The 26080-nt window shown below is 42.5% G+C and overlaps 1 protein-coding gene across 2 annotated transcripts in view; it reads right to left on the reverse strand.

Moving 5' to 3' along the window:
• The window catches only part of lss (lanosterol synthase (2,3-oxidosqualene-lanosterol cyclase)), a 122207-nt gene that overhangs the window by 13910 nt on the left and 82217 nt on the right, over positions 1 to 26080 (reverse strand). Inside the window, exons 18-21 of one of the 2 annotated variants that reach the window (XM_072578721.1) lie at positions 23745 to 23825; positions 20690 to 20860; positions 16658 to 16736; positions 12220 to 12369 (exon numbers count right to left, since the gene is read on the reverse strand). In XM_072578721.1, the coding sequence (XP_072434822.1) occupies positions 12232 to 12369; positions 16658 to 16736; positions 20690 to 20860; positions 23745 to 23825 (469 nt within the window). In that variant the 3' untranslated portion in view covers positions 12220 to 12231. Of the gene's footprint in view, positions 1 to 6182; positions 12370 to 16657; positions 16737 to 20689; positions 20861 to 23744; positions 23826 to 26080 lie in introns of those variants that run through there. The other variant, XM_072578722.1, reaches the window with a different exon arrangement.

The raw sequence follows: 26080 nt of genomic DNA on the forward strand, positions 1-26080 counted from the left end.
TCCCCGTGTGACCACACATGTTAAGTGGTCATTTCCAGTGTGCCCTTGTATAGTCGGGGTCAGGGTAGGGCACAGGATGACATGCCCCAGTCATGCTTGTCCGTTTCAGCACTTTCCACAGAAACACTGTCTCAAACATGCCAAGACACAATGTGGGGAGGGTGGATATGGAATTGGGGAAGAGGAGGGAAGGGTTTGGGTAGAATGTGCAGCAAACTACTTACTAGTTGGTTCACATCTGAAATGACCACTTCCATAGTCTAAGCATTTACACCAGAGTTTGAAACTGGTTTGGACATTTGCTCCCACCTTTGGCCGATGGCACAGTGAGAATTTGTGGCCGTGTCAAAGCAGGACATATTGGGGATGAGGTGTGATTGGGAGGTGCATTTCCAACTAGAGAAGGAAATTGGCTATCCTTGCTTGATCTAGCCTACATGTGACTCTAGACCAATATCAATGTGCAAACACCTCACAGACAATCACCAAAGGATGGAATCAAATCCAGGTCCTTGGTGCTATTTTAAAATTACTGATCATTTATGTAGGACAGAGCTGAGGAATGTTTCTTGTGAGGGAATGCTGCTATCCTTGCTTGCTCAAAGCCATGCTCAAGTACTTGATCTATTATTTTGACAATGATTGCATTTACAGCTTTAACTCTCAGTGGTAAACTCAGAGTTTCTCAACCTCAAGGCGGTGGAAGTGGAGTCATTGGTGGAAGTGCAGTCATCAAAATATGCTTGAGGCAGTTATAGAATCATAGAGCTGTACAACACGGAAACAGACCCTTTGGTCCAACCCGTCCATGCTGACCAAATGTCCCAACCTAATCTAGTCCCACCTGCAAGCACCTGACCCATATCCTTCTAAAACTGTCCTATTCATATACCCATCCAGATGCCTTTTAAATATTGCAATTATACCAGCCTCCAGCACCTCCTCTGGCAGCTCATTCCATACACGTACCACTCTCTATGTGAAAAATTTATTACAAGCATCCAAATTCCTCCTCCTGTACTTCATCTGGATTATGGTTATTGTTCATCTGAGGATCACTCCAAACAAGTGAATTTTTGTCGATATTTTTCCTTATTTCCACTCAAACCAATTCTACAACCTGATTTTTTGAACTACGGTCATCTCTAATTACTCTACCAATTCCACCTCTGACATTTTCTTTGCCTTTTCAAAGTTACCTATTCTTCTTGAACATCATACCCTTGGTCAAGCTACAGCCACCTCTCCATAATGGCCATCAGATCATATTTATCCACTCCAATGTATGCTATCAGTTCATTTACTTTGTTATGAATTCTACAAAGAATGGATGCATGCAAAGCTTTAGCATTTTCTTTGTTATTTTTGTAGCATCTAGTCTTTACTGCAGGGATAGACTTCTGACCTTCAGTTTCGATGTTAGTACTTTGCTTGCCTGCCTCGACCTCATTTCGATTTGTTACATTTACCCAACCTTTCAGTTGCTCAACAGCCCCCACCCTGTTTTGTTTAAAGTTTCTCTTTTTCCACAGTTAGGTGGCTCGTGAGAACACCAAACCCAGCTTGATTAAGGTGTAGACCGTGCCAACAGTACAAATCCCATCTCTCGCAGTACTGGTGCCAATGCACCATGAACTGGAACTCATTTCTCCCACAGTCTTTGAATTGTGGATAGATTCCTGTTAGGCAGTAGAAGTAAAGGTTTTCATGAGTAGAGGGGAATATGAAATTCAAAACACAAACTGATCATGAGGACTAAGCAGGCTGAATGGCTTACTCCAGCTCTTATTTCATTTGTCCCTATGTAATTGGTAAATCAGTTTGTTTGTTATTTGTTTTCTCAATTCCATTTCTCCCATTGAATGACAGTAAGTGTAACCGGGAGAGCTTAAGCTAATCTCTGGATGGTTTGAGGAAGTACTAGATTGAGAATACATGGAGTTACAAAGCAAAATAATGTGGCAGCATTGCAGAACTCCTATTTAGGTAATGATCCCCACAGAGTAGTTAGGAAGGGTTAAAGTCTACAAACACAATAAAAGGCAGCAAATAGGGTCAAAAAGGAAAATGTGGTAAAAAGGCAAAATTAAATGGTTTTTAAATGTGCGTAGTATTTGGAATTAAATAAATGAATTAATGGCATAAGTACAGGTTAATAGGCATAACCTTAGAGCCATTGCAGTGACATGGAGGTCAAAACTGGAAACGAACTATTCAGGGCAAAGTGACTTTTCGAAAAGACAGCAGGAAGCAAAGGGTGGTGGAATAGTACTGTTGGTATGATGGAATAAGGAGAATATAAGGGGTAATAAGGGAAATAAGGGGTAAGCCATTTCGAACCGACTTGAGGAGAATCTTCTTCACCCAGAGAGTAGTGGATATATGGAATGCTCTGCCCCAGAAGGCTGTGGAGGTCAAGTCTCTGGATACTTTCAAGAAAGAGTTGGATAGAGCTCTTAAGGATAGTGGAATCAAGGGTTATGGGGATAAGGCAGGAACAGGATACTGATTGTGGATGATCAGCCATGATCATAATGAATGGTGGTGCAGGCTTGAAGGGTCGAATGACCTACTCTTGCATCTATTGTCTATAAGAAATGATCTTGAAAAGATGTAGAATGCATGAGGGTAGAGATACGAAATAAAAAGAGAAAGAAGACACTGGTCGGAGTAGTCTACAGGCCCCCTAACAGTTAGCAAATACTGGCTCGGAGAATAAATCTGGAGATAATGAAGACAGCACATTAACCAAGGGTGATTTTAATCTTCATGTCAATTGAATAGTTAGATTGGCAGAGGTAGCCATTGGGACCAATTCAGGACAATTTTTTTAGAACAGTATGTTGTGAATCCAACCAGGGATCAGGCTATTTTGGATTTAGTCATATGTAATAGGGCAGGTTGAATAAACTATTTCAGAGTAAAAGATCTCCTTGGTAACAATAACCATAAAATGGTAGAAGTTGGAATTCAGTTTGAGAGTAAGGAATTTGGGTTGGAAACGACTGCGCTGTTTAAATAAGGGTAATTACACAGGAATGAGGGTGGACCTGGCAGGAGATGACTGGGAAAGGATTTTAACAACAAAGGGGGTTGATGTACAATGGCATACATTTAAGAAAATAGTTCATGGCTCACAGAACAAATATATACCAGTGAGAAAGAATGATTCTAGGAAGGGGATACACACGGCTAACCAGGAAAGTTAAGGGTAGCATCGAATTGGAAGAAGAAAAGCATATAATGAATATCAATCAATGAATATCAAGGATTGGTGATAAATCAATGTTTGGAAAACCAGCCAAGAAAATAATCAGTGAGAAAATAAACTTTGAGGGTTAACCAGCAAGTAATATAAAAACATATAATAAAAGCAAAGTATATAAAAAAAGGGCCAAAATGAAAAAAGGGCCCCTTGGAGAATGAGGCTAAGAATATAATAATGTTTATTTTTATTCACTGGTGGAACATGGGTGTCTATCGACTGTCCCTATTTGGAACCAAGACATCTTACGGTCTGTCACTATATATTTCTGAAATTTATATTTTTAGATCAACATCAACCATCTTCACGATTGGCTTCTAATTTCAAATATTGCTGTAGGAGAATGGAGACATGATTTCTTGGGTGAAGCACCACTGCCCGTATGATATGGTCTGAATGATGGTCCATACCTTAACTTATGTAACACATACCACAATAAACAGATTCTTATTGAGACAGATATTTTAAGTTTATTATTGACAATAGTTATGTATTGTTACAGACATACAGCATGGGTTATGTGCCTACTGGTACCATTGTGCATTGTATATATATAATTGACTGAATGCAGAACACTGACTCCATTGTACAGAGAACATTAGTAGGAAAGGCTGGTATCTTAATAGTGGAACATTACATCTCATGATGTTGTATAATCATGTTAAAGATACACTGATTGTCTGATTTGGAATCTAGGCAATAATAAAGCAGCCAATCAGTAGTGAATGAGGTGTGGCTCCATCCTTTACCTCATAATCACCATCATTCAATGAGTCAAATAAGACTGCACAAACATTTTGCAGACCTTGGCTAATGGGTGAGATGAATTTGACTTGACAGTTTTAAGCAATACAATAGGAATGGCATGGAAATCAGCATGACTATATATACCCGGAGACCTGGAAGGGCCAACACCAAAAGGAATCACTAACAATCATACATTGCAGAAGAGGCCCTTCAGCTCATTGAGTTTATATGACAAAAACACACTACTATTTACACTTGTCCCACTTCCCTGTACTATGCCCACAGTCTTGAATGTTATGACATGTCAAATGCTCAAAGGTTGCGAGGTTTCTTACCTCAACAATGCTCCCAGACGGTGTATTCTAGACTTCCACCACACTCTGTGTGAGAAAGACTTTCCTCAAATTCCCTCTAAACCTGTTCTCGCTTTAAAATTATGTTCCCTTGCTCTTGACACCTCAATTATGGAGGACACCTGTTTTCTGTTCACATTGTCCATATCCCTAATAATCTTATACACCTTTATCAACCTTCTCTGCTTTAAACAAAACATCCTAACCTTATCCAGCTGCTCTTCATTCTCCATCCCGGTGAATCTCCAGTGCAATCAAATTCTTCCTATTGTGTGGTGATCAGAACTGCACACAATAATCTAGTGTGGCCTAACCAAAGACTTGTAAAGCTGCAACATAACCTCCCTGCTCTTATAATCTAAGCTTCAACTGATAAAGGCAGGATTCCCATATGTTTACTTAACTATCCCATTAACCTTGGGCAGCACGGTGGCTCTGGTGGTTAGCACTGCTGCCTCACAGCGCCAGGGATCCTGGTTTGATTCCAGCCTTGGGTGACTGTCTGTGTGGAGTTTGCACATTCTCTCCATGTCTGCGTGGGTTTCCTCTCAGTGCCCTGGTTTCCTCCCACAATCCAAAAATGTGCAGGTCAGGTGACCTGGCCATGCTAAATTGCCCATAGGGTTAGGTGCATTAGTCAGGGGTAGGTGGATGGGTCTGGGTGGGATATTCTTTGGAGGGTCAGTGTGGACGTGTTGGGTCAAATGGTCTGTTTCCATACTGTAGGGAATCTAATCTAATCTCTCAGCAGCCTTTGATGTTGATATTGAAAAATGATCAATTCCTAACGTAGAAGGTGGCACAAATCTGATTATATTTCAGAGCCCAACTCAAGAGTATGTCACAATGTTGGTTAACTGAGTCAAAGGTCAGGTATGTACAAGTTATCCAGAATTGTGTGAGCTCAGCAGCTGTCTTTCAGTCCCTATTTGCAAATATTTTGTAATGTTTCCATTAACAGGAGCATATGTATGTTATTTGGCACAAGGAAAAGTACCCAGCAAGAAGGCAAAATAATTAGAAAATGTCTGTCCCATAATTTCTCATCATTCATTCACTTCAAGGGAAGGATTTGGACTTATGTTATGCTTAACTGAAAACAAAACAAAAAATGCTCAAAATCACAGCTGGCCAGGCAGCATCCAATGGAGAAAGAGCAAGCTAATGGTTTGAGTTTAAATAACTTCAGCAGGGCTGATGTGATGTGTGGAGGGAGCAGCAATTATGTCATGTCACAATTGGGGGGGGGGGGGGGGGAGAAAGAGGTTGGTTGTGGTGTGGAGTGCCAACGGGGGGAGGTGAAAGGACGTTGATAGTTTAGATTAAGCATTGGAAAGTAAGAATGGCAGAACAATGGTGTGCAATGGTGTGTCTAACTGCCAGACAGGAAAGGACAGATAATCCCACTGGACTGGGGAGAGAGGACATGGTGACAAAGATTACAACATTTAAAAGGCATCTGGATGGGCACATGAATAAGAAGAGTTTAGATGGATTTGGGCCAAGCGCTGGTAAGTGGGACTAAATTAGGTTAGGACATCTGTTCGGCATGAACGAATTGGACCAAAGGGTCTGTTTCCATGCTGTGGTGCTGGAAAAGCAGAGCCGGTCAGGCAGCATCCGAGGAGCAGGAGGTAGATGAAGATGGGGGTGAAGGTGATACGTCAGAGAGAAGGGTGGAGCAGATCAGTGGAAAGGAAGATGGACAGGTAGACAGTTCCGACCTATCACCTTCACCCCTACCTTCATCTACCTATCGCATTCCCAGCTCCCTTCCCTCCAGCACCACCACCACCACCACCCCCCCCACCCCCCCTTATCTCTCAGACCCCTTGAGCCACCCCCTCATTCCTGATGAAGGGCTCAGACTCAAAACGTTGATTCTCTGGCTCCTCAGATGCTGGCTGTTCTTGTCCAGCGCCACACTTTTCGACTCTGATCTCCAGCATCTGCAGTCCTCACTTTCTCCTAGTACATCTCTGTGACTCTAAGTAAAGCTAAAAGGGAAGAAATGGGACTGGGTTCACTATCTGAAGGTTCTGAACTCAATATTAACTCCAGAAGGTTGTAATGTGCCTCGTCTAAAACCTTGCTGGCATGTAACATGTGAATCATTGACAGAACTCAAAGACAGAAAAGGCCCCTTGCGCTGTAACATTGTGTGAAGCCTGGTTTGCTATCCTTACGGAAATTGCAAATCTCAGAAAATCAGCTATAATGAGGAAAGTCAGGCCCATGCAAACGTTGATCAGGCAATTAATGGATGCTTGAAAATTTGCTATACAAAGTGCAGCAATGCCTTCCTAGTTAGCAGCTAGAAAATTCAGGGCCCAGGAAACTATTGAAGGCAGGTATGAACCTTTTAATAACCAGACTCAAACCTCAAATGGAGACACTGTGGGAACAGCCTTAACTCATTCAATGAATCTGTCATGTGCTGAATATTTATCTCCCTACTCTCAGCAAAACCCATCTGAAATGGAAAACGAACAGAAAACGAACTTTGAGTTTTGTCTGTCATGCAGATGTCCAAATGCAGGATGTATTTGTTAAGGTGCTAATCAGATTTGTTTTCTGAAAGCCATTCATACAATCACAAACACGTATACACCACTATTTTAACCATCCTTATAGACTCTTAAGCACCACCGTTACAAAATGCAATGGTCAGGAAATCCAAACCCTGACCACAATTGTGGTCATATATTCAAGTGGCAGTATTTTCTGTACAGGATAACTATAAGTGGTGGCTCCTGCGAATCTAACATTTAGAGAACCATGACTTCCTCAGTTGCAAATAACTAACAACTCCTTCCTCGAGCGATTGAGGGATAAACCAAAGTGATATGCACAGGAAATTTATCATCAAGAGGTTAATTGTGAGCAATATTTGCCTCAAAATGTTTCTATAACATTGAATTTTCTGGAGGCTAGATTTCACTTCCAGTCAACACATTCATGACCTTTCAAGGGTTACATAGAGTGCAGAGAGGACCTATACAGATGATCCCAGTAATGTGTGGGTGTTCCCATCAGAAAAGGAATGACAGGCAAAGAAAGCTGAGGAGTGACCTCACTGAGGTCTTTCAAATGATGGGGGGATTTTGATTGAGGGGACACAGAGTGAGCATTTCCTCTCACATGGAAGAGCACAATTAGAGGCTGTCAATACAAGACAGTCACCAGAAAATGCAATCAGAAATTCAGCAACAATTCCTTAATTCAGTGAGAGGAGAAAACTAGAAATCGCTACCACACTGAACGTTTAAACTAAACAGAGAAGTGCATTTAAGGGGAAGCTAAACAAACAAAAGACAGAACAGGAAACAAAGCACCAGCAAATTTAGATGAGAAACATGGCAGCAGGCTGGAGTGAAGTACAGACACCAAAATAGGTTGGATGGGCCGAATGGCCTGATCCTGTGTCATAAATCCAAGGTAACTCAATGTAGAGACATATCTATCATTGGTGGCCTTTTTAATGCTGTTACCTAGAGGGTATTTGATTAACATCATACTTTTCGATGCTCTCAATGTACTCATTAATCTGATGTCAAAGTGACAATCACAGCTGTCAGAAAGTCTATTATACATTGTTGGGAAATATTCCACAATATGACAGTGTGCAAAACCATCAAGTACTATTGTCACTCCTCTCCAAAATTGCTCAGTTTAGACAACGGGCCTTATTGGCTTCTCTCACCCTTGATTTTTGAGGCTATTATGTCAGTCACAAAACAATATTGATGTGCAGGTGTTCCCAGCAGCACAAATGTAACATGAGTGATGCAGGATTGCATTTGCAAGTGATTTTCCCATTCCCTCTATTACCCATGATGTAACTGTTACAGGTACATCACAAGTCAAGTCCTTTCATGGTACAACATTTTGGAACGTAAAGTGTGCATAAAAAGGCCAGCTCAAAATTCTTCATTTCAGCCTTGCGCTGCCTAATGTTGGCAGTCACCGTATTTGCAAGAAAACATTTGGAAACTGGCGGCAAACATACTAGAAGATGCTGAAGAGGCGAACAGAAAAACTGAACAAGAGGCTTCAGTGGAAATATAAGTTGAAGAATGGGTTAGTGAGCAGAGCTGTCACGCCCTGGGTGAATCAAAGAGAGATGGAGTTGCTAAATTTGCGGCATGCTGGCACAGTGGTTAGCACTGCTGCCTCACAGCGCCAGAGACCCGGGTTCAATTCCCACCTCAGGCGACTAACTGTGTGGAGTTTGCACATTCTCCCCGTGTCTGCGTGGGTTTCCTCCCACGGTCCAAAAATGTGCAGTTAGGTGAATTGACCAAGCTAAATTGCCCATAGTGTGAGGTGCATTAGACAGAGGGAAATGGGTCTGGGTGGGTTGTGCTTCGGTGGGTTGGTGTGGACTTGTTGGGCCGAAGGGTCTTTTTCCACACTGTAAGTAATCTAATTAATCTATCTAATCTAAATTCAAGCCAATGCCTGGTGATACACCAGATTCATGAAAGGGCACCAATTCCTTATGCCTGAAACGTCGATTTTCCTGCTCCTCAGATGATGCCTGACCTGCTGTGCTTTCCCAGCAACACACTCTTGACTCTGATCTCCAGCATCTGCAGTCCTCACTTTCTCCACCGTTTCATGCCGTGTCAGTAAGCAACATTTTTTAAAATTCACTTATGGGACATGGACATCACTGGCTGGCCAGCATTTGTTGCCCACCCCTAAGCTGACTTTGAACTGAGTAGCTTGCTAGGTCATTTCAGAAGGCAAGGTAGGGTTGGCAGATTTCCTTCCCTGAAGGACATTAGTGAACCTGGGATTTTTCTGACAGTTGGCAATAGTTTCATGGTCATCAGTAGATTCTTAATTCCAGCTATTATTGAATTCAAATTTGATCACTTGCCATGGCAGGATTCAAACCCAGGTCCCCAGATCATTTGTTGGATTTCTGAATGAATAGTCTAACGTTAACACCACTATGCCATCCATCTCCCCTAATCTACAGCCCACTACAGATTTTATTTTGCCTGCCATCTGAACCTGATGATAAAATCATCAGATTCCATCATTTTGTTACCTAACATTGAGAGGATGTATAGTGGTTTGCAATGATGTCAATGAACTCGAAAATGCCAGTAAACAGGAGCATGGCCAACACTGGTAAAATAAACTGTCCCTCTGAAAAGTGGTTACAAGAGGCTTGGTCCAAACGACTTCCATCCTGTTTGACGATGGCACAAAATTTAAAGTCTTTGAATACTTCTAAGGGGAGTTTTGGAAAGATGTCATTGCACATTCCATGACAATGTCTGAATGATGGCAATTGCAAGGAGAGGATCAGAGTGTGGAATTTGAGATGAGAAGGTCAATCCAAAGAGAAAGGCTTGCTTGACTGGGACATGTTCAAATGCTAACTTGTCATGATGTGGCAGCAACTGATGTGGACATTATTCCTGGTGATTCTGAAGGGCTGTTCATCCCTTGGAGGTGTGTGCAAATAAATCTCTCAAGGACAATATCTGAAAAATTTGAAATGATTGATGTTAGAAGGTGAACAAACATTCACTCAGGTGGAAATATGTGAGCACCTTCACTCACAAGGGTGGCTCAGTGGTTAGCACTGCTGCCTCACAGTGCCAAGTTCGATTCCAGCCTGTCTGCATGGAGTTTGCACATTCTCCCCGTGTCTGCGTGGGTTTCCTCCAGGTGCTGCGGTTTCCTTCCACAGCCCAAAAATGTGCAGGTTAGATGAATTTGCCAATGCTAAATTACCCTTGGTGTTCAGGGGAAGTGTAGACTAATAGGGTAGGAGAATAGGTCTGGGTGGGATACTCTTCGGAGGGTCAGTGTGGACTTGTTGGGCTGAAGAGCCTGTTTCACACTGTAAGGATTCTATAAAAACATTGTGTTCATGGGCTGCAGATTGTGCAAGGATCTTGATTGGAACATTGTCTAAAAGCCATTTGGAAAACGTTGAAAAGCAAATATTTTTGACATTTACTTGCGGACTAACAATACTGAAGTTATTGCTGATGATGACGAAGATTCTTACAATCGTGTCACTAGGCAAATGGAACAAATTGTTCAAAGCCCACCTTGAATCGTCATATCTCTGCATTTCCCATAGCTAATCCACCCAGCCTGCACAACTCTAGACTCTGTGGGGCAATTTAGCATGGCCACTCCACCTAACCATTATGGGAGGAAACCAGTGCACCCAGCAGAAACCCACATAGACACTGGGAGAATGTGCACACTCCACACAGTCATCCAAAGCTGGAATTGAACCTGCGTCCCTGGCACTGTGAGGAACCAGTGCTCACAACCGTGCCACTGTGCTGCTGACTCCACCATGCTTGGGATGTACTGGCTAAGTTTTGTTATGCATTCTTGGATGGGACTTGGGTGTTGCTGTCAAGGCTGGCATTTGTTGCCTATCCCCGACTGGCCTTGAACTGACTAGTTTTGAATTGGCTGAGAACCAATCATGTTCCTGTGAGACTGCAGTCACAAGTATGCCAGATTAAGTAACGATGGCAGATTTCAAGGTCGGAGAGGGGAGGTGGTCAGGGGTCAAGATGGGATGCTCTTTGGAGAGTTGCTGTAGACTCAGAGGGCTGAATGGCCTGCTTCCACACTGTAGGGATTCTAAGATTCTTACCCCTTTTACCTTAAATCTATGTCCTCTAGTAATTGGTTTTTCTACCTTGGAAAACAGACTCCAACTATCCATAATTTTGTAAACTTCTATCGGATTGCCCCTCACCCTTTGAAGTTCAAATGAAAATGAATCAAGCTTGTCTAATGTCTACATAGGCACTACCCTCCAAACCAGGCAATGTCCGAGCAAACTGTTTCTGTACCCTCTCCAATGCCTCCACTTCATTCTGCTAATGTGGTAACCAGAACTGCACACAATATTCCACATGTGGCCTAACTAAAGTTCTATACAGCTGCAATATGACTTGCCAATTTTTGTAGTCTACACCCAGACTGACGATGGCAAACATGTGACAAGCCTTCTTGACTGCCTTATCCACTTGTGTTGCCACTTTCAGGGAACTATGGACCTGTACACCAAGATCTCTTTGTATGTTGATGCCAGTAAGGGTCCAGTATCTACTGTATGCTTACCTCCTGCATTAGATCTTTTAAAATGCATCACTTTGCATTTCATGAATTATTTCAGAATTAGGAAGCATGTTCTCGCAAAAGAGAGTGCAGAAGGAGCTCAGACAGGATCGAGAGGTGACTGCTGTGGTCCAACATTGTAAGAAGTAGTGAATGCAGAGGTATAGCACAGTTGAAACAATGCACTGCTTGAGGATTCCAGTTTTAAATGTCTTTACCGATCTGTACATATGAATGAAGTGGCACTTGGGAAACCTTACACACCACCTATTGTTAGCCATTAACAGTCCCATTAACAGCTATTCACCCTCCTAGCCAGATCATTATTCACTCCTCTGTCTATCCAACTGCTTTTCTCTTTGGGCTCTATCCCCACCTATTGTTTACTCCTTCACCCTCACTCCACCCTACTTCTGCATATAAACCGACATTTTCCTAGCTACCATTACATCTGAGGAAAGATCGCTCGACCCAAAACTAACTCTGATTTCCCACCACAGATGCTGCCACATCTGCTGAGCTTTTCCAGCAATTTCTATTTTTGTCTCTGATTTACAGCATCCACAGTCCTTTCCGTTTTCCCTCAGTCACTTGGCACACAATGATCCAGAACCCAACTAAGGAATATGTACACAGCAGACCATTTCCCACATTGTTAGAAGGTATAAATTGTCAGCTATCTTACTGTGTTTAGTGTTCTACTAGCAAAGTGGGCAATTCAGAGTTTATGAACACATTTACCAGCTTTCATTGTCAGAGTTTGAGCTTGATAGTTTGGGCACTACTCGGGTATTGCCTGATGAATCGTCCCAGTGTCCATATGGGGAAGATAGTTCGGTAGGAGGTATAACTAATTGCACAGGTTTTATTGAATACACCAGCAATATTCTCCTGTAGGAAAATCAAAACAGGACAGTAAAATGACAAGTTCTAGGTCAGGGAAAAAAAGTTAAACACAAAAGTAAGGCTCACAGATCTCTATTCAACAGTGATCAATTATTAAGATACAGAAACAGATTCCGAAACAGATTGCAACAAAAATAGCAGTTATAATGGGAAATCTTAATTAACACAGAGACCTGGAGAAACAACACAGCTGTAGTTTCAAAAGTAGGAAATGTCTTGAAAGTACTTGAGGTAATTTTCTGGAATTATATATTCTTAAAGTACCCAGAAGACAAGTCATTTTAGCTTTAATTATAAGCAATGAGTTTAAATTCATCAATATTTTAACAGCAGGGGATCAGCTCATTGACAGTGAGCAATATACAATAGAACCCGATGTGAGACTGGAGGGAGAGGAGCACAAGTCACGAAACATGGTTTTAATTTTAAACAAGGCTAACTTTGGAACGATAAGGCAACAATTGATTGCAACCGATTGAACAGAACTATTGAATGATAAAACTATGGGTGAACAATGAGAGTTTGGAAAGAGTGGTTCTTAATGGTCTGGTTGAGTAGATAAATAGGGACAGATATTATAGGAGGGAGGTCTTCAGATATGTGGAGCATTGGGATACCTTATGGGGAAGGTGGGAACTGTACAAGGAAGACAGGTTGCAACCAATCTGGAGGGACACCAAAATCTTGGGCAGGAGGTTTGCTAGAGCTCTTCGGGAGGCCGGAGCTCAGGATCAGAGGATGGGATAGTTGGTGAACAGGCAAATACAGTGTGCAGAGAGTCTGTGAGGAAGGATAAACAGTTGATAGGGCAAAATTGCAGTCAGTTTGGTGGGTTGAAGTTTGTCTATTTTGAGTTGACAAGTGTGGCACTGGAAAAGCACAGCAAGTCAGGCAGCATCTGAAGAGCAGGGGAGTTGACATTTCGGGCAGAAGCCCTTCATCAGGCTTATGTCCAAAACGTCAATTCTCCTGCTCATATGCTGCCTGCCTGGTCTGCTGTGCTTTTCCAGCACCACACTTTTCTACTCTGATCTCCAGCATCTGCAGTCCTCACTTTCTCCTGTGTCTATTTTAACAAGAAGTGTCAGGAATAAGCGCGATGAACTTAAGAGTGTGGATCAATACTTGGAGCTATGATGTTGTAGCCATTATGGAGACTTGGATATCATGGGGGCAGGAATAGTTGTTGGATGTTCTGGGGTTTAGATGTTATAAAATAGCTAGGGAGGGAGGACATTGCTAATCAGGGATAATGTAACAGCTCCAGAAAGAGAGGTCGTCGAGGAGGGTTTCACTGAGTCATTATGGGTAGAAGTCAGAAACAGAAAAGGAGGAGTCACTTTATTGGGTATTTTCTATCTATCTCCGATAGCAACAGGGACACAGAGGAGCAGATTGGGAGGAGAAAGTGAGGACTGCGGATGCTGGAGATCAGAGCTGAAAATGTGTTGCTGGAAAAGTGCATCCAAGGAGCAGGAGAATCGATGTTTCGGGCATGAGCCCTTCTTCAGGAATGAGGAGGGTGTGCCAAGCAGGCCAAGATAAAAGGTAGGGAGGAGGGACTTGGGGGAGGGGCATTGGAAATGCGATAGGTGGAAGGAGGTTAAGGTGAGGGTGATAGGCCGGAGTGGGGCTGGGGGCGGAGAGGTCAGGAAGAAGATTGCAGGTTAGGAAGGTAGTGCTGAGTTCGAGGGTTGGGACTGAGACAAGGTGGGGGGAGGGGAAATGAGGAAACTGGAGAAATCTGAGTTCATCCCTTGTGGTTGGAGGGTTCCTAGGCGGAAGATGAGGTGCTCTTCCTCCAGCCGTCATGTTGCTATGGTCTGGCGATGAGGACTGCAGATGCTGGAGATCAGTTTTCTCATTCCTGAAGAAGGGCTCATGCCCGAAACGTCGATTCTCCTGCTCCTTGGATGCTGCCTGACCTGCTGCACTTTTCCAGCCACACATTTTCAGAGCAGATTGGGAGGCAGATTTTGGAAAGTTGCTAAAGAAACAGGATTGTTATCATGGGTGACTAACTTTCCTAATATTCATTGGATCCCCCTTAGTGCAAATAGTTTGGATGGAACAGACTTTGTTAGACGTGTCCAGGAACGATTCCTGACTCAATGTGCAGATAGGCCATATTGGATTTGGTGCTTGGCAAAGAACCAGGTCAGGTGTCAGATCTCTCGATGGGAGAAGGACTAAATCCAATAATTTTCCCACTACTGACGTAAGGCTTAATGGTCTGCAATTCCCAGGTTTGCCCCATTCCCTTTCTTGAACATTTACCACCCTCCAATCATCTGGTACTACTCCAGCAGACAGTGAGGACGCAAAGATCCTTGTCAAAGGTGCAGCAATCTCTTCTCTCGCTTCCCATAGTAACCTTAGGTATATTCCGTCTGGCCCAGGGGACTTCTCTATCCTTATGTTTTTCAAATTTTCCAGCACATCCTCCTTCCTAACATCAACCTGTTTGAGCATATCAAACTGTTTCACACAGTCCTCACAAACAACTGAAGCAAAGTATTCATTAAGGACCTCCCCTACTTCCTCGGACTCCAGGCACAAGATCCCTCCACTATCCCTGATCGAGCCTACCTTCAGTCTGGACATCCTCTTGTTCCTCACAAGTGTAGAAAGCCTTAGGGTTTTCTTTAATACTACCTGCCAAAGCTTATTTATGCTTCCTTCTAGCTCTTCGAAGTCCATTCTTCAGTTCCTTCCTAGCCACCTCGTAAATGTCTAGAGCCCTGTCTGATCCTTGTTTCCTCATCTTAAGTAAGCTTCCTTCTTCCTCTTGACTAGGTGTTCCACATCTCTTGTAATCCAAGGTTCCTTCACCCTACTATCCCTTCCTTGTCTCAGTGGGACAAACCTATCCAGCACTCGCAGCAAGTGCTCCCTGAACAACCTCCACATTTCTGTCGTGCATTTCCCTGAGAATATCTGTTCCAAATTTATGCTCCAATGTTCCTGCCTAACGGCATTGTAAATTCCCCCACCCCCCAATTAAATACTGTCCCATACCGTCTGCTCCTATCCCTCTCCATAACGATAGTAAAGGTCAGGGAATGGACTGGAGGACATATCTTATGAAGAAAAGTTGAGGGAGCTAGGGCTTTTCTCAATGGAGCGAAGAAGGATGAGAGCTGACTTGATAGAGGTGTACAAGATGACGAGAGGCATAGATAGAGTGGATAGTCATAGACTTTTTTCCAGAACGGAAATGGCTCTCATGAGGAGACTTAACTTTAATGTGGTTGGAGGAAGGCTTAAGGGAGATTTCAGGTTCTTTACACAGAGAGTGATGGGTTTGTGGAATACATTGCCAGTGGTGGTAGTAGAGTCAGATACATTAGGGGAATTTAAGCCACTCTTGGATAGGCACATGGATAATAGTTAAATGTAGGCTATGTAGGTTCGTTGATCTTAGAGTAGGATAAAAAGTCAGCACAACGTTGAGGGCCGAAGGGCGTGTACTGTGCTGTACTATTCTATGTTCTGTCGTCAAGCAACTTGAAGCTTATGCAATTAATAGAGAAATAATTTTATTGTTAGTCATTGTTGGCAAGACTCAATGGCATGCACATAAATAGCTCACAGCCAATAAGTTAAAACCCACATTGGTGAGGCCTCTTCTGGAATACTGTGTCTAGTTCTAGTCGCCCAGTTATAGGAAGGATATTATCAAGCTGGAGAGGGTTCAGAAGGAATTTACCAGGATGGTGCTGAGTACAGAAGGTTTGATTATAAAGAAAGGCTGGATAGACTAGGAGGCTGAAAGGCTACCTGACAGAAGTTAATAAAATAATGAGATTCATAGACAGAGTAGGTAGTTGTCTTTCCTCTAGGATGGGGGATTTCAAGACTAGGGGGCACATTTTTAAGGTGACAGGAGAGAGATTTTAAAAAGACGTAAGAGGCAATTTTTATTTTACACAGAGGGTGGTTTGTGTGTGGAATGGACTTCCTGAGCAAGTGGTGGATGTTGGTACAATTACAATATTTAAAAGACATTTGGGTAGATACATGAACAGGAAAGATTTGGAGGGACACGGACCAGGTGGAACTAGTTTCGTTTGGGATTATGTTCGGCATGGACTGGTTCGACTGAAGGGTCTGTTTCCACGCTGTCTGACTCTATGACACGTCAAACTATTGTTCATCAAAATTTTTTTTTTGTGCATGTTTAAATATAGGTCAGTATTCCGTAATGATACAACAGGAGATCACATGAAAGGCAAAACCTGAAGCAAACAGTTCCAGATAGGTATTCACTCACCTGAGGCCAATCCCCATTTGGCAGCTGCTTTGCCATTAGGAGTTCAATCCCTCGCTCAATTGCCCGTGTGCCAGGGTACCTTACAGAACACAGAAACAAAAAGGAGGGGAAATACAAAGGTTGTAAGACAAAGGCAAAATACAATTGCCACTCAGCTCAGCCAAAACGGTGCACGTAATGGATTATCAAAACAGCTGCTTTGCAAAGACGTCAATACATTAATTCTTACTCAAGAGTTTTGGCATCACACTGTGAAAATAAAAGTCTCATTTTGTACAGCTGCAAAGAGATGCTTGGTGCACTGTGTTAATTATTTTAAGGTATTGAAGCCGAAGGGAGAAATGATGCAAATAAGATTAACAATCTCATTATACATTAAGGTATTAACTTTTAATATGTGGTCAGCTGACTAGAATGCTTTGAAATTTGGCTTCAAGTAGTGATAAAGCCAGACTGAAGGGCATGAGGCAAATCCCATCACTCAGCATCCCTACCACACAGCAGATACTTCCAACCTTTCACCATCCCAAACTGTTAACTACATAGGGAGTTCAAGAAGGCTGAATTAATTACTGACAGAAGTTTGGAACGGTTCTAAAGGCAGTAACTGCTGACTGAGAAATCAAATGCATAGCTGTGCCATTACATGAACTAGTAATGATATTGTGGGACTTCACTTCCTCAAAAATCAATTGGTAAAGGGAAAGCAGGGGGAGGAATAGCAGCACAGTGGCTGCCTCACAGTGCCAGGGACCCAGGTTCAATTCCACGCTTGGGTGACTGTCTGTGTGGAGTTTGCACAGTCTCCCTGTAACTGCATGGGCTTTTGCCAAGTGCTCCAGTTTCCTCCCACAGTCCAAAGATGTGCAAGTTAAATGGATTGGCCAAGCTAATTTACCCGCATAGTGTTCAGGGATGTGTAAGTTAGGTGCGTTAGCCAAAGGAAATGCAAGGTTACAGGGATAGAGTAGAGGAGTGGGACTGGGTGGGATGCTCTTTAGAGGGTTGGTGTGGACCAAGTGGGCTAAATGGCCTGTTTCTGCAGTGTAGGAATTCTACGTTTGAAACGCTTTCAGGAGAATTCCCTTAAACATGTTTTTAGTCTAACTTGGAGTGAAGGATCACTGGGCTTGATGCTGGGGAACAAGGAGGCGCCAAGTCACCATGGGAGAACATTTGGATCAGAGTGATCACTTGATCATAAACTTTACATTATTAATGATACCATAAAATTTCGATTAGTAATGATCATTGTATTGAAAAATTTAGATTAATAAAAATAATCAAGGAGAAACCGTAATCACCCAGCATCTGGAGAGATTAGAATTAATTAAGGAGAGTCAGCATGGATCTGTAATAGATTAAGTGAATTACTGAAGAAGTAACAGAGAAAGTTGAAGAAGGGAATTCGATCATTCAATCAAACGTGGAGCGGTAGCAAACAGTGAGGACAACATCAATAGTCTGGAATAGGACACTAAAAGATGAGCAAAATGAACAAATGGAATTTAACACAGAAAAGTGATGCATTTGGCAGAAAGGATAAGAGGAAACACAGAACATAGAATATTGCAGTGCAGTACAGGCCCTTTGGCCCTCGATGTTGCACCGACCTGTGGAACCAATCTGAGGCCCGTCTAACCCACACTAATCCATTCTTGTCCAAATGCCTATCCGATGACCATTTAAATGCCCTTAAAGTTAGTGAGTCTACTACTGTTGCAGGTAGTGTATTCCACGCCCCTACTACTCTCGGAGTAAAGAAACTAGCTCTGACATCTATCCTATATCTATCACCCCTCAATTTAAAACTATGTCCCCTCATGCTAGCCATCACCTTCTGAGGAAAAAGGATCTCACTGTCCTCCCTATCAAACCCAATGATTATCTTATATGTCTCAATTATGTCACCTCGCAACATTCTCTCTAACGAAAACAACCTTCCCTCCATACCAGGCAACATCCTAGTAAATCTCCTCTGAATCCTTTCCAAAGCTTCCACATCCTTCCTATAATGCGGTGACCAGACTGCTAGCAGTACTTCAAGTGCAGCCGCACCAGAGTTTTGTACAGCTGCAGCATGACCTCATCGTTCCAAAACTCAATCCCTCTATCAATAAAAGCTAACACACTGTGTGCCTTCTTAACAACCCTATCAACCTGGGTGTCAACTTTCAAAGATCTATGTAAGTGGACACAAACATCTCTTTGCGCATCTACCATCAAGAATCTTACCATTAGCCCAGTACTCTGTATTGCTGTTATTCCTTCCAAGGTGAATTACCTCACACTTTTCTGCATTAAACTCCATTTGCAGCTTACCTATGTCTCTCTATAACCTACAATGTCCTTCATCACTATCTACAACTCTACCGACCTTAGTGTCATCTGCATATTTACTAACCCATCCTTCTATGTCCTCATCAAGGTCATTTACACAAACAACAGTGGACCCAAAACAGATCCTTGCAGTACCCCACTAGTAATTGAGTTCCAGGATGAATATTTCCCATCAATTACCAACATCTGTCTTCTATCAGCTAGCCAATTTCTGACCCAAACCGCTAAATCGCCCTCAATCCCATGCCTCCGTATTTTTGCAATAGCCTACCATGGGAAACGCCTTACTGAAATCCAAATACACCCTCACCCACCTGTTTGGTCACCTTCTCAAAGAACCCAAAGGTTTGTGAGGAACGATCTACCCTTCACAAAACTGTGCTGACTATCCCTAATCAACTTATTCCTCTCTAGATGATTACAAATCCTATCTCTTATAATACATTCCAACAGCCTACCTACAACTGAAGTAAGGCACACAGGTCTATAAATTTCCAGGGTTGTCTCTACTCCTCTTCTTGAACAAGGGAACATTTGCTATCCTCCAGTCTTCTGGCACTATTTCTGTTCATAATGATGACATAAAGATGAAAGCCAAAGGCTCTGGAATCTCCTTCCTGGCCTCCCAGAGAATCCTTGGATAAATCCCATCTGGCCCAGGGGACGTACCTATTTTTTATACTTTCCAGAATTGCTACCACCTCCTCCTCGTGCACCTCAACCTCATCAGTCTAGTAGCCTGTATCTCAGTATTCTCCTCCACCACATTGTCTTTTTCTAGTGTCAACACTGATGAAAAATATTCATTTACTGCTTCTCAATTATAGGTGAAACAGCTCAGATCTGAAGAAGGGTCCCTGGAATTAAAATGTTAACTCTTGCTTTCTCTCCACAGATGCTGCCAGATCTGCTGAGGTTCTCCAGCATTTTCTAGTTTTGTTTCAGGCTTAAAGAGTGTGCTTCAAAGGAAGGACCTAGGATGTACATGCATAGAATTTTATAGATTGTTGGACATAGTAGTTAACAAAACATTTGGGATCTTGGGCTTCATTGACTGAGATATTGAATACAAAAGCAGGGAGGTTATTCTGAATCTTTATAAAGCTTAGTGGAGCCCCAACTAGATCACTGCGTTCAGTTTCAGCCACCACACCCTGAGAGGTACAGGAGACATTGACCAGATTGGATTAGGGAGATCATTTATAAGCCTAAACTGAAGAAAATGTAGTTAGTCTCTAAAGAGAAAAGGAGGCGGAAGGGAGACTTTTTGATAGAAGCCTTCTGGAGTTTGGTGGGTGGGTGGAGGGGGGAGAAGAGCTGTGAGAAATAATTCTCATGTAGCACCCATTAAGACCCTGGAACTACCTACTATGAGGGGGGGTATAAGTGGAGACAATCAATGATTTCAAAACGGAATTAGATGGGGAAATCCCAATTTCCCATTCTATCCCCATAGCCTGAAAGGTTTTTCCCTCTCAGGTTATGGGGATAGAATGCAAGATTGGGATTAACTGGCTCAGACTGCAAGTAGCCAGCATGGAATGAAGGGTCTGAATACCTTCCTCCTGTACTACGATGACTCTATTACTGGCTCATTCCCATAATTAACAGGATATTATGGGGTACGCTTCTGATGAAAGAAGGCACAAAGTTGTTTTTATAAATAAATGCAACAACAAGCTCCATCCTTACCTGGCAGCCATTAATCCTAATACTGCCCAACATGTATTGTGAACTTGGGACTTTGCGCTTTGCACGTATTTTCTTTGCTCGCACGATTCAAAGTCTTCACCCCACCCTCCATCTTCCATCTGTTTGGACAGTAGGAACTCGCAGGCACGGGTCACTGCTCTGCATGCAGCACTAGGCACAAAACAAAGCAAATGTGGACATAATTTACGAGGGAAATCAGGGAATTACACAGAATGGGATTTCTGATAATATTAGCTGTCAAAATACCAGATGGAACTAATCATGCATTATCTATGCAGTTATTTTTAACTGGAAATATCTGGAATAGGGAGCAACAATCTGATGTGCTGTTTGTCACCATAAGTCTTGATCATGAGATTAGCCATGGTTAGATTGAATAAAGGGGCAGGTTCATGGACCTAAGTGGTTTCTGTGTTCACAGAGTGATATAGTGGTAATGGCTGTAGTCTCGTAATCTTGAGGCCTGAATTAATGCTCTGGAGACATATCGCGTCATGGTAGCTGGTGGAATTTAAGCTCAATATATGTGAAATTGAAAGTTAGTCACAGTGACGGTGGCCATGACAACTTGCGTTCACTGTCACCACGATCTTGAGGGAAGGAAATCTATCATTCTCACCCAGTCTGGCCAACGTATGACTCAACCGAAATGATTTTTTTGTGCTGTATGACAAATTTCACTGGACTTCCTGCAGAGAAACCAACAGGGTATTTGGCTCAAGCTAGTCCATTCCAGGACTAAGTGAGTTAAAAATGAATGTCTAAAAAGTGCTGGATCTCTGAGAGCAAGCAATGAGATTGTGCTGATGCTCAGCCATTGTAAACAATATAAAATCGGGCCAGTGTAACCTGTAAGATCCTGTAACATAGACGACAGGAGCAGGAGACTGCTATTCGGCCCTTCTAGCTTGCTCTGCCATTCATCACGATCATGGCTGACTGTCAAACTCAATAGCCTAATCTTGCTTTCTTCCCATAACCTTTGATCCCTTCACCCAAGTGTTATATTTAGCTGCCTTTTGAATACATTCAATGTTTTGGCATCAACTTTTTCCTGCTGTGCTGACTTCCACAGGCTCATCACTCTTTGGGTGAAGAAATGTTTCCTCATCTCCGTCCTAAGTGGTCTACCCCTCAGACTGTGATCCCTGGTTCTGGATACACCCACCATCAGAAATATCCTCCAATGCATCTACCCATCTAGTCCTGTTAAAATTTTATAAGTCTCTATGAAATCCCCCTTCAATTGTTTTAACTCCAGTGAAACAATCCTAACCTAGTCAACCTATCCTCATATGTCAGTCCCGCCATTCATGGAATCAGTCTGGTAAACCTTCGCTACATTCTCTCTCTCTCTCTCTCTCTCTCTCTCTCTCTCTCTCTCTCTCGAGAGAGAGAGAGAGAGCATCCTTCCTCAGAAAAGGAGACCAAAACTGCACACAATATTCTAGGTGTGGCCTCACTAAGGGCCTGTAAAACTGCAATAATACGTCCCTGCTCCTGTACTCAAAACCTGCATGTTTACCTCCAGCAACTGGTGCACAAGGACACCCAGGTCCTGCTGCACATTCCCCTCTCTTAATTTACAGCCTTTCGGGTAGGAAGCTGCTCACTAGTTTTTGCTTCCAAAGCGAATAACCCCACATTTATCCAAATTATACTGCATTTGCCACTGATTTGCCCACTCACCCAACCTGTCCATAATCACGCTGAAGGATCTCTGCATCCTCAAAAAAGTTCACCCTCCTGTTAATTTGGTATCATTTGAAGAATAGATATGAAGAATTTACCATGCATTCCCTAGGTACTGAGTCTGATGAAAAGGATTCTTGCTTGAAATCCATACAGTTGCATTGCAGCTTACGTGGCAATAATTTAATGTGCTTGTAAAGTTCATCATTTGGAGATGACAGTTTCAATGCATTTGTAAAAGGGCGATTATAAGTTTGCAGCTTCATAAGAATAAAAGAACAGGTCATATATTACCCTAATTCATGAACCCCAATTTGGAGTGACAACGTGTGTGATACCTTGCTGAATGTTTTTTGAAAATCCAAATATGCTACATCTACTGGCTCCCCTTTACCTACTCTGCTAGACTTGATTTCAAAAATGTCAACAGATTTGTCAAACACCTTTTCTTTTTCATTAACTCATGTTGATTCTGTTCAGACAGATGATTTTCAATGTATTTATTTTATCATATCCTTCATAATTAATGGCCACTAGTTTCTCTGCCACTGACACCAGGCTAGCTGGCCCTTTAATCCCTGCACACTCATTCTCCTCTAGAAAGTCAGGTCTACCTTGTAATCCATGAGAGTTGTTCAAGGATTTTGGCAATTCTAAAACTCTCTATACTGTATCTTTATGAATACCCATTTCTATAAGTCCTGACTCTCATTAGACCAGTAACTTGCCACCATTTTCAACATGAGAGATGCATTCATTTAATGTCTCCCATCACCCTATTATTATTTCTCTAGTCTCAACATAAACAAAGCACATGAATTAGGAGCACAAGCAGGCCACTGAGCCCCCTTGAACCTGATCTGGCATTCGATAAAGTCATGACTGAACTGTTTATTTTAATTTATTCACTCACAGGATATGGGCATTGCTGGCTGGCTAGCAATTATTACCCAACCCTAGGTGCTCTTCAGAAGATAGTGGTGACCTGCCTCCTTGAACTGTTGCAATTCACGTGCTGTCGTTTGACCCAAAACACTGTTAGGGAGGAAATTCCAGGATTATGTTCCAGCAACACTGACGGAATGGCGATATATTTCCAAGTCAGGACAGTGAGTCATTAAGATGGAAAGTGATATAGTTGATTCTCAGAGTAGGCTATGGTATGAGGCACAAGCTGCCTACGATAATTCGGGAATTACTTAAACACATAATAGGGACGAAGCAATGTCAAACATTTAAAGAGTAAACAGTCTATTATAGGAATGCAGAGTATATTGTACTTCAGAGGATTATTATGAAGTATATTATACTTCACAGCAGCTCAGGAATTATATTCACTCACCCTTTCTGATACGCGTGTCCCATGCAGGCAAAAGCTTCCAGACCAAACCAGGTTCCATACGTAAAGCATACACCCCAGCTCCTGTGAAAAGAAAGGTGGAACATATACTTTAAGTCATACAACTGTACAGCATGGAAACACACCCTTTGGTCCAACGTATCATGCAAACAGATATCTTAAATTAATCTACTTCCATTTGCTAGCACTTGGCCCATATCCCTCCAAACCCTTCCTATTCATACACCCATTCAGATGCTTTTTAAATGTTGTAATTGAACTAGACTCTATCACTTCCTCTGGCAGCTCATTCCATACACACACCACCCTCTGTGTGAAAAAGTTGCCTCATAGGTCCTTTTTAAATGTTTCCCCTCTCATCTTAAACCTATGCCCTCTAGTTTTGGACTGCTCTACCCTGGGGAAAAGATCTTGGCTATTCACCCTTTCTATGCCACTCATGATTTAATAAACTTCTATAAGGTTACTGCTCAGCCTCCAACGCTCCAGGGAAAACAACCCCAGCCTATTCAACCTCTCCCTCTAGCTCAACTTTCCAACTTTGGCAACATCCTTGTAAATCTTTTCTGAACCCTTTCAAGTTTCACAACATTCTTCCACTAGCAGGGAGACCAGAATTGAAAGCAGTATTCTAAAAGTGGCCTCAACAATGTCCTATACAGCTGCAACATTACCTATACTCAATGCACCAACTCCTATACTCAATGCACCAACCAATAAAGGCAAGCATACCAAAGGCCTTCTTCATTATCCTGTCTACCTGTCACTCCAATTTCAAGGAACTATGAGCCTCCACTCCAAGGTCTCTTTGATCAGCAACACTCCCCAGGACCTTACCATTACTTTTCTAAGTACTGCCCTGATTTACCTTTCCAAAAGCACCTCAGATTTTTGAAATTAAATTCCATATGATCAAGGTCTCATTGTACTCTGAGATAAACGTCTTGATTGTCCACAACACCTCCAATTTTGGTGTCATCTGCAAACCGACTAACCACACCTTCTATGTTCACATCCAAATCATTTAAACAAATGCAAAAAGCAGTGCGACTCAGCATCAATACCTTTGAGACACCGCTGGTCACAGGCTTTCAGTCTGAAAAGCAACTTCCAACACCACCCTCTGTCTCCTACCTTTGAGCCAGTTCTGTATTCAAATGGTTAGTATCCCTTTCTTCCATGTGATCTAACCTTACTAACTATAGTCTGCAATGTAGAACCTTGTCAAATGCCTTACTGAAGTCCATACAGATCACATCCACCACTCTGCCCTCATCAATCCTCTTGGTTACTTCTTCAAAACCTCAACTAAGTCAGTGAGACATGATTTCCCTCGCACAAAGCCATGTTAACCATCCATAATCAGTCCTTACTTTTCCAAACACATGCAAATCCTGTCCCTCAGAATCCCCTCCAACAACTTGACAGGAATAGTTCCCTGGCTTTTCCTTACACCCTTTTTTAAACAGTGGCATGATGTTAGCCAACCTTAGCACCTCACCTCTGGTTATCACTGATACAAATATCTCAGCAAGGGGCACAACAATCACATCCCAAGCTTCCCACAAAGTTCTAGGGTACACCTGATCAGGTCCTGAAGACTTATCCACTTTTATGCATTTTAAGATATCCAGCACTACTTCCTCTGTAATATGGACATTTTTCATGATGTTGCTATTTATTTTCCCAAGTTCTTTAGCTTCCATATCCATGTCCACAGTAAACACTGATTCAAAATATTCATTTAGTATCATCCTCATCTCCTGCAATTCCATACATAGCCCTTGAAGGGGCCCTATTCCCTCCCCAGTTAACCTTTTGTCCTTAATGTATTTGTTGAAACTCTTTACATTCTCCTTATGCAATTTTGCCCTCCTGATTTCCCTCTTAAGTATATTCCTACTGCCTTTATACTCTTCTAGGGGGTTCACGCAATTCCTGCTGTCTACACCTGACATACGCTTCCTTCCTTTTCTTGACCAAAACATCAATTTCTCTAGGCATCCGGCATTCCCTACGCATACCAGCCTTGCCCTTCACCCTCACAGGAGCATGTGGTCTCTGGACTCTTGTAACCTCATTTTTGAAGGCTTCCCACTTTCCAGCTGTCCCTTTACCTGTGAAAATCTGCAGCCCCCCCCCAATCAACTTTTTATGGTTCTTGCCTGATACAGCAAAATGGGCCTGCCCCCAATTCAGAACTTCAACTTTTAGATCTGGTGTATGCTTTTCCATCATGATTTTGAAACTAATGGAATTATGACCACTTGCCCCGAAGTGTTCCCCCATTGACACCTTGGTCGCCTACCCTGTCTTAT

Source organism: Chiloscyllium punctatum, chromosome 10, assembly GCF_047496795.1.
Source record: "Chiloscyllium punctatum isolate Juve2018m chromosome 10, sChiPun1.3, whole genome shotgun sequence".
NCBI lineage: Eukaryota > Metazoa > Chordata > Chondrichthyes > Orectolobiformes > Hemiscylliidae > Chiloscyllium > Chiloscyllium punctatum.